This window comes from Condylura cristata, unplaced genomic scaffold (genome assembly GCF_000260355.1).
Source record: "Condylura cristata isolate star-nosed mole 26May11 unplaced genomic scaffold, ConCri1.0 scaffold00041, whole genome shotgun sequence".
In the NCBI taxonomy this organism is placed as follows: Eukaryota; Metazoa; Chordata; class Mammalia; order Eulipotyphla; family Talpidae; genus Condylura; species Condylura cristata.
The window spans coordinates 1752360-1760540 of NW_004567142.1; the positions used below are offsets into that span (position 1 = coordinate 1752360).

The 8181-nt window shown below is 47.7% G+C and overlaps 1 protein-coding gene across 1 annotated transcript in view; it reads left to right on the plus strand.

Annotated features, from left to right (window-relative positions):
- Nucleotides 1-1313: 1313 nt before the first annotated feature.
- The window catches only part of LOC105853185 (zinc finger protein 180-like), a 15119-nt gene continuing 8251 nt past the window's right edge, over nt 1314-8181 (plus strand). Inside the window, exons 1-2 of the mRNA XM_012733480.1 lie at nt 1314-1925; nt 4427-4491. Of these exons, the coding sequence (XP_012588934.1) occupies nt 1766-1925; nt 4427-4491 (225 nt within the window). The 5' untranslated portion in view covers nt 1314-1765. The remainder of the gene's footprint in view (nt 1926-4426; nt 4492-8181) is intronic.

Sequence of the window (8181 nt, forward strand, 5' to 3'; positions counted from 1 at the left end):
TCTGTCTCTGGTGAATCCTCTCACCCTCCGCATCTCTGGCCTGTACCCCAGTTCTGTATGAATAAATAAATAAATCTTAAAAAAAAAAAAGTACAGTACAATGAAGCAATCCACAGCCACTGCAGGACGAGCTCATTCCCTGACCAGGGAGTTGATGGCGTGGGCGACTTCTCCTGACCTGCTGCTGCTCCCCTCAGCAGTGTGGTCATCAGTCTGCCTGTTATGCTCCCCACTTCGTCTCTAGTGAATCCTCTCACCCTCTTGCACCTCTGGCCTGTACTCCAGTTCCATATGAATAAATAATAAAATAATCTTTAAAAAAAATTTTAAAAAGAGAACACAAACAGGTATGCCACTTTTACTAATACTGTTTTGAAAATAGTAGCTAATGCAATTTAATATCAAAAGGAAAGAGGTTAAAATGCTGGTTAAAAAGATGAAATGATTGTAGATGATGGTCTCACTAGAAATGTCAAGAGAATCACATGGAACATAGAATTCATAATATCAGGAGGTTCACTAGATACAAAAGACATGTATCTTAAAAACATCAATCACCTATTATCTGTTAACCTATTATAAGAAACTCTGGAGATTAGAGATTACATTCAAATAGTGATAATTTTGTGCTTGTTAAAGGTCAGAATTTATGTGAGGAAGCGACAAGAGTACTAGACAGCACTTTGTGAAACCTCAAAAATATATCTACATATACTTTGGCTCAAATTTCTAGCTTTCCTCAGATTAGTTGAAAATAAATATAACACTTTCCTCACAGGGAGAGTACTGGTGGCTAGATGTTAAGAGTTTAATATAGAGTCAGGAGTTTTATTTGGTCAAAACAAAGCAAATTATTTATTAATCATCTATTATATGCCAGGTCCTTTTGGTGCTGGGGATACAGCACTGATCAAAATAGGTAATACATCAACAGTACCAACAAATACCTAAAATACACGGTGTGTTAGACAGTGAAAAGTTCTCTAGGAAAAAAGTGAAGATGAGGAGAGGCAGGAAGTACTGGGGAGTGAAGACTTTTTAAGTTTACAGCACGGTGGGGGAACACCTCATGAGGCGAGAGCTGTTGAAACACCAGCTATTGCGAGCTTAGTGGAATCCTCAAGGGAAGAGCCTACCAGGCAGCAGGAACAGCACATGCAAAGGTCCTGAGGTAGAGCCTTGCTTGAGTTGTTGGTTAAAAGGCGAGCGAGACAGTAACTGAGCCAGAAAATCGGTCAGGCAGTGGAAGGCATTGCACTATTATTATTAAGTATAAAAAACATTTTGAAGACGTTAACGGAAGCCTCCTAGACTGTAAACGCCTTTGTGCCAACAATCTCCTAGGTTTGAGAATCTAGAAACGGTGAACGAGAAATATCTGACAAGGCAGCAGGAGCTCGGGAGCGGTCCAGGGCGTTTCTCTCCCAATTCCGTTTACAGGGTCACTAAAGCCCCGAGCTCAGAGCCAGAGATTCCTCTCTTAACGCATCAACTCGGACACTCAAGGTGCCACCCCAGCCGGGACCCCAATTTGACTCCCCTTTCTAGTCCAGCTGAGTTCCCACTTCCACGTCCTAGTTCTCCAGCGCTGGAAATCGCTCCTACGCCTACTGCGCCGCTGTGGTTTCTGGGAACTGTAGTTCCGTGTACTCGAGCCACACGCACTTCCGGGTTCGACCAGAAGCGCAGCCATTGTTCCGCGCGCGGACGCTCGCTCTTGCCGCGTATCTCAACCCTTCGGAGGTTACCCCGAGCGTCCCTGTGGATGCCGACCAAGGGAGGGGGCCGAGCCAGTTTAACCCGAGTCTGTCCTGTGCAGAGTCGCAGCAGAGGGTTGCTAAGCCGAGTTCTGCCTGCCGCAGAGCGGTGCCAGGCATCGAGGCTGGGGCGGGCCCGAGTCGGGTCGCTAATCCCCGGACGCCCAGGTTGGTGAGGGCGGGGCAGCGCTGAGCCTCCCTGGCGCGCATGCGCAGGGTCTAGGCGGGAACCTGGTTCGGGGATGTGGTACTTGCACGGGCGGCACTTCACGGAAGTTGGTAGGGAGGCTGAGGCAGCTCCTGATGCAGGGAGTGTGTCTTACGCGCGTGCGTGACTGTTGCTTGGTCAGGTGGTGTTCTTAGAATGCCCAAGTTGGTGCTAGACGCGTCCAGTGCACGCATGCGGGAAGAGCCTGAGAACCCCGCCTCTCCTCTATGGAAGGCTGGGTCTTAGTGGGGGTCCTGAGCATGACTGGCGTGATGGAATACTCATTTGCAGATTCTGGTTCCCGGATGCTTGAAAGGGGAGATGAGATTCTGGACATTTAGCTCTGGGACCCAGGAGCAGGCCTGAGGGCGCCCCTGGTAGTGGAGAGACCACATTGGGTCTGCAAATTCTCGCCCAGGAGCGGTGGTGTACTTCAGTGAACCCTGGATGGGAATCACTCATGGGCTGCTGCAGACTCCTAAGTTGGGACTTAGAAGCAGATTCTAGGCAAAGCGCTCCCTGCCTGTGACGTGGGTGTCTGAATGGGAAAGTTACTTGGACAGACCTGGGACGCATTGACCATCATTCAAGTTTGGTGAAACTTTAGGTTGGAGGTAGAAATTCCGAGTTGCAGTAGTTGAGGTGAAATCAATAGCGGTTTGGCTCCATTTTGAAGTGGGTGTTTCTGGAATCTTTGCTCAGGGGTTCCCAGCTCTGCTTGCAGTCTGAGGATGCTCAGGTTACAGAGGGACAGTCTGACTGCAGATTCCAACCTGAAAGGGCTGTACCTTGCAAGGCACCCTAGGGTCCCCATTTTGGCCACAAGAAGGGGAAGGTGTTATTCTGATAGGTATTGCCCTCTCATGAGCTTGTGAAACCCTAGGTGAGTGCTCAAGCCCTGGGTCTGACTCTGGGGCTCTGTGCCCCAGCTACAGTTGGGTATCCTAATGTTCTGGTGGCAATCAGGCAAGTGGGGCAGGTGACCCCAGAACCCTCAGGAAGATCATGGGTGTGGGTGTCCCATAAGTTGAGGTATAGAGTGGGGGCTATAGTTTCTCATCTCAGGAACAGGGAATGGCAGACGGCCGGGGTCCTGAATGTAGACTGTGGGCATGAGCCTGCCCTGCGTGTGCATAGTGCACTGCTGCGGCAGAGGAGCTGCCTGGGTGGGTGACCTCTGCAGTGCCTGTTGGAAGAGAAGCCTGAGGCCCCAGGCGGGGTTGCAGGTCTCGGGAGAGTGGGAGCTGCTCCAGCTGCACTCTGCACTTGCCCTAACATCTGGGCAGAATGGGGAAGCCTGGGCAGTTCTAGGGCCCTGTTCTTGCCTGAGGATACCTTCAGTGATGGGAGCAGCTGAAGATTCGGGGTGGCAGAGAAGTAGAGACCTCTGCTCAGGTGCACAGGTGCACCCACTGCAGAGGTGACCCCCAGTCACAACCTGACAGTGCCTAGATGGAAGGACCGGCTCTCCCTGAGCTGCAGGTGCCCAGGAAGACATCTGGGCTGCAGTCTGGACTGGAGGCTTGAGTAGGACTTTTGGAAGTTGGTGGCAGAAACGATTTGGGTGCAGGTCCAGGGTACAGTGTTGTGAATCATGGCCGGGAGGGGGTGGGTAAGAGGAAGAGCGGGCAGAATTCACCAGGGGCTGCTCTCTTCTGACCCAGAAACACTAATTATTATGAACGCAACTGTCCTACTGAGGTGCATATTGGGGGCCCAGGTATCTGTTCGTGGCCTGCGGGTACTGGTATTTGTCAGGGTACCCCCTGTCCAGTCACTGTTGTCAGGGCCTAAAGGACTCCCAGAGATTGGTGGCATGGCCAGGATGGGCATCTGGGCTGGTGCTGTTCTATTGTGGCCTAGTCCGGAGAGCAGCTGAATTCTGTGCCACAGGAAAGAGGAGATGCTTAAGAGGGTTTGTGGAGGTCCAGGTCTGGTTAATGAAGCATAAGAGGATCAGTCTTAGGCACTGGGTTGGCCCCCAGCAGCACACCGGTGTCATGAGCTTCGTGCGCTTATTCTGGGAGTGTGACTCTGGGCCCTCTATCCCAGATCCTGCTGCTCGCCCTGGGAAGAGGTACTGCCCTGGGGCTGCAGAGGCAGGCCAGGGTGGAAGGGTTCTCAATGTATGTGTTCTTTGTGGGGGCCTTAGGGCCCAGTAGAATAGAGAGGGACTGATAGATGGTGCAGATTTTGGCAGTGGATCAAAAGCTGCCTGGGCATGCGGTTGGCTTGTGGGAAGGTGGTCCACAGACCTTTGAGTTTGGCAACTAGGCAAAACCTGCAAAGTCAGAGACTGCGGGAGGGACAGAGCCTCTCCGTGCACATGTAACCATTTGGGCAAAGATCTCAGAAGCGCACTTGCCACAGTACTTCTTGGGAAGCAGGTAGATGCAGGGGGACCTGCTGGAGGTGCTGTGCTTAGGGCTTTACCCCTTGTGCTCTGGACCTCAACCCCCAGACCTGGAGGAGAGCATGGAAGAACAGGATGAGAAGCCTCCAGGACCCCTGAAGGTCTGTGCGCAGGTGAGTGCAGGAGCTTCCCTTCTCCCGTGAGACGCAGCTCACCCCCACTCGTGCCCTACAGCCCAACCCTCTGGGCTTGGGAGGTGTCCCAGCTCTCTTTGGTACCTCCTGAGAGCCAGGTTTCTGACACTTACGCCCTGTACATGGGTGAATCTCCTTGTATCTCTCCCCATTCAAATCAGCTAACTCTTTCGGTGAGGCTTTTGGCATCCTGTATTGAAAGCCCACAGCATACCGATTCCCCTTGTGGCCAGCAACTCACAACTTTGTTGAAAATAAATTGGAAATAGCCCAGATGGACAGTGCGAGGGGAGAGCTAAATGAATTAAGGCACAATGGAAGGAATACTGTGGCCGTGGACAAGAATGCTGACTTAACTGAGCATAAAGCTATGGCAATAGTTAGACAAGGTGTTTACTAGGTCTCAGAGTTGTGATTTGAAACTGGCAGTCTGACAGATTTTATTCTGAGAGATATCCCAGCCAATATAAGTTTGGATGTTTTAGTTTATATAGACAGGGGCAGTGAGTCATTGGCATTAAAAATAAATTGTTCTTTTCATGTAATTTTGAATTTTAATTAATTAAATTTAATTAGCATTTTGGCTCCTCCATATGTGCACATGTTCCACTCACCCTCCACCCAATCACCCATGCAAATACCTCCTCTGCTTCCCTCTCCTCTTCTCACTCTCCTGTCTTTCTTCTGGTAACAGTTAAGTTCTTTAAGTTCAAGATTTGTTTTTGCTGCATGTTGCCTGTGTATGTTTTTTTTTTTAAGATTTATTTATTTATGCTTACAGAGCTGGCGTACAGGCCAGAGGTATGGTGGGTGAGAGGATTCACCAGAGACAGAGTGGGGAACAGAACAGGCAGGTGTACCGAAACATGCTGCTGAGGGGAGCAGCAGGTGGGTCAGGAGGGGTCTGCCGTGCCATGTGGGTCGGCTCCCTGGCCAGGGATTGGACTCGTGTTGTAGGGGCTTCTGAGGGCTTCATAGTGCAGGGCTTTCACCATTGCGCTACCAGAGAGAGCCCGCCTGTGGATGTTTTCAGGTTATTTATATCCCACAAATGAGTGAAACCATCCTATCTTTCATTTTCTGACATTTCACTTAACATAATCACCTGGAGATTTATCCATTTTATCCCAAAAGCCACTGCTTCATCTTTTTGTGGTTGTATAGTATCCCATCACACACATATATTTATATTTATATAGTTATATATATATTTAAGGAATGTTTCTGTTTTTAACAACTGAAGGAAGGGGGTGATCTTATATCTCTAAGTCATACATAATATTACAAACCAGTGTTATCTCAATTTTTAAAAAGTTACAGATATATGTTATTTTAAAAATGTAATTTTTCCTAACCTAAAGATGTCAGCTGATGCTGGAGGAAAGCAATATCTACAGGATGAGATGCTAAGGCTGGGTCTCCATTGTTAAATCTTTTATTTGACTCCCTGGTCATCAGTGAATATGAAAACAGAAATTTTTCTTTCAGATATCAGATATCTGCTGTTCCAGATGGAGTCTGTGAAGATAGCTTTGCTTTGTTGCCTGCTTGACCAGGGGCAGGGACCTCAGAATATTTAATAATATGTTAGTATTACTGACATAAAATGCATTTTTGATCTATGTGAAGTAAATAGCATTTAAAAGTCTCTTTTCAAAAAGGGATTTAGTTGATGTGTTTACAGAAAACATTTGAGACTATGAAACACATAAAGGGTTAAAGGATTATCTGTGAATTTCGTTCAGGTCACTATGTTTTTTTTTTTTTTACTTTTCTTTTTTCATGCTTTTGTACAATGCATCTTAAGGTGAAATGAACAGTTTCAAACACATTTTCCTATAGTAAATATTATTTGAAAACATCAAATCTCTGAAAAGTGTTAAATTGGAATCTCTCCCCTTCCTGAGCAACTCAGCTCTGAAGCCATTAGGTGGGCAGAGCTGGGTTAGCATCAGCATCAGGCAGCTGGGCTGCCTGCTGTGGGGTGTCACAGCCTGATCAGGGTGAGGAAGTTCCTTTTGCAGAGGTTAACAGGTGTGGCTGAGGAGCCTCTGTGTGGGAGAGCAAGTGGCAGGGCCTCGGAGTTGAGAGGCTACTTACTTATGGAGTGAATCAGCTAAGTATAATAATGGCAGGGCAGCCATGTTTTGCACCTCTGGAAGGGGAACACGTGTGCCCCCTAGCTCCCTTTCTCCATCGTGAGGGTCCGGGGACAGTGACATTTGGCACTGATGCACACACCCCTGGCCCAAATTTCAACTTGGAAATATCTCCCCCCCCCCCAGGTTTTGTTGTTGTTGTTGTTAATAAATATATATATATATATATATTTTTTTTTTTTAAGATTTATTTATTTATTCATACAGAACTGGGGTACAGGCCAGAGATGCAGAGGGTGAGAGGCTTCACCAGAGACAGCGTGGGGAGCAGAACAGGCAGATCGACGAAGTACACTGCTGAGGGGAGCAGCGGGCGGGTCAGGAGAGGTCTTCCTCACCTTGTGGATCTCCCCCTGGGCAGGCAGGGATCAAACTCATGCGGAAGTGGCTTAAGCTTCTTAGTGCAGTGCTTTAATCCACTGCGCCACCAGGGAGGGCCCCCACTCAGGTTTTAAAGATTTCCTGTCAGTGGTTATCCACTGGATATTTAGTGTTCAGTTTTTGGCTGTTCCAGATAGAGCTACTGTCAAGTGACTTTGTGTCTGTCAAGTGGTCCCATGTACACACATTCAAGAGTTTTGGAGGGAGTGGCACAAATACAAATTTAGACTCACATCTTTTGTCAAAGCTATAGGTGTAGTGTATTTTGTTGTGAACGTTGATGTTCTTTGAGCTAGCAGTTGTGGTGTCTCTAGGAATCTTCATGGCCCATTGGCCATTTTCTCATATGTGCTTTAACTGAGCTGTCTGTGATTATTTCTACTGTCATCAAATGAGTGCTTACTACCTAACCAGTGCAAGGCCTTGTGTGAGGCGCCCGGTGGTTGCATGTGGTGGTGGAGAAAATGGGAGATGCGGATGAAGGGGTACAAAGACTCACTTATGCAGGATGAATAAACCCTGGGGCATTAATGAAGGTTGTTAAAGACACTCTACTGAACTCTTGAAATTTGCCAAGAGGATAGATCTTAAGTGTTCTCACCACACACCAAAATATCAGAACTGTGTGATGTGATGATTTTGTTAGCCGACTGTGGTTCACACTGATTCATTTCACACTGTTTGAAGTGTGCACACCTTAAATATACTTAGCTTTCATTTGTCTGGCACAATGAAACAAATGTGTAAAATAATAAGTTGCTGGTAGTAAAAGGTAAATAAAAATGCTTAGAATACCGAGAAATGGGAAGTAAAGGCTTTTCCTACCAAACCTTGCACGTAGCTCAAGATATGGTTCACACTGGGCACCTGCTCATTACTGCAGAGAATACAAAAATGAAAAACTCACAGCTCTGTAGAATACAGAATTCATGGCTCCAGGAGTGATAGATGGAGACGGAAGTGTGTATTCCAGTGGGCAGATGATTTTACCGGCACAGTAAAGGTTCAATAAAAATCGCAAAGAGGCCCTCCCTGGTGGCGCAGTGGGTTAAAGCACAGCACTGAGAATCTAAAGCCACTTTGGCATGAGTTCGATTCCTGCCTGCCTGCCCCGGAGGTGACCACATGG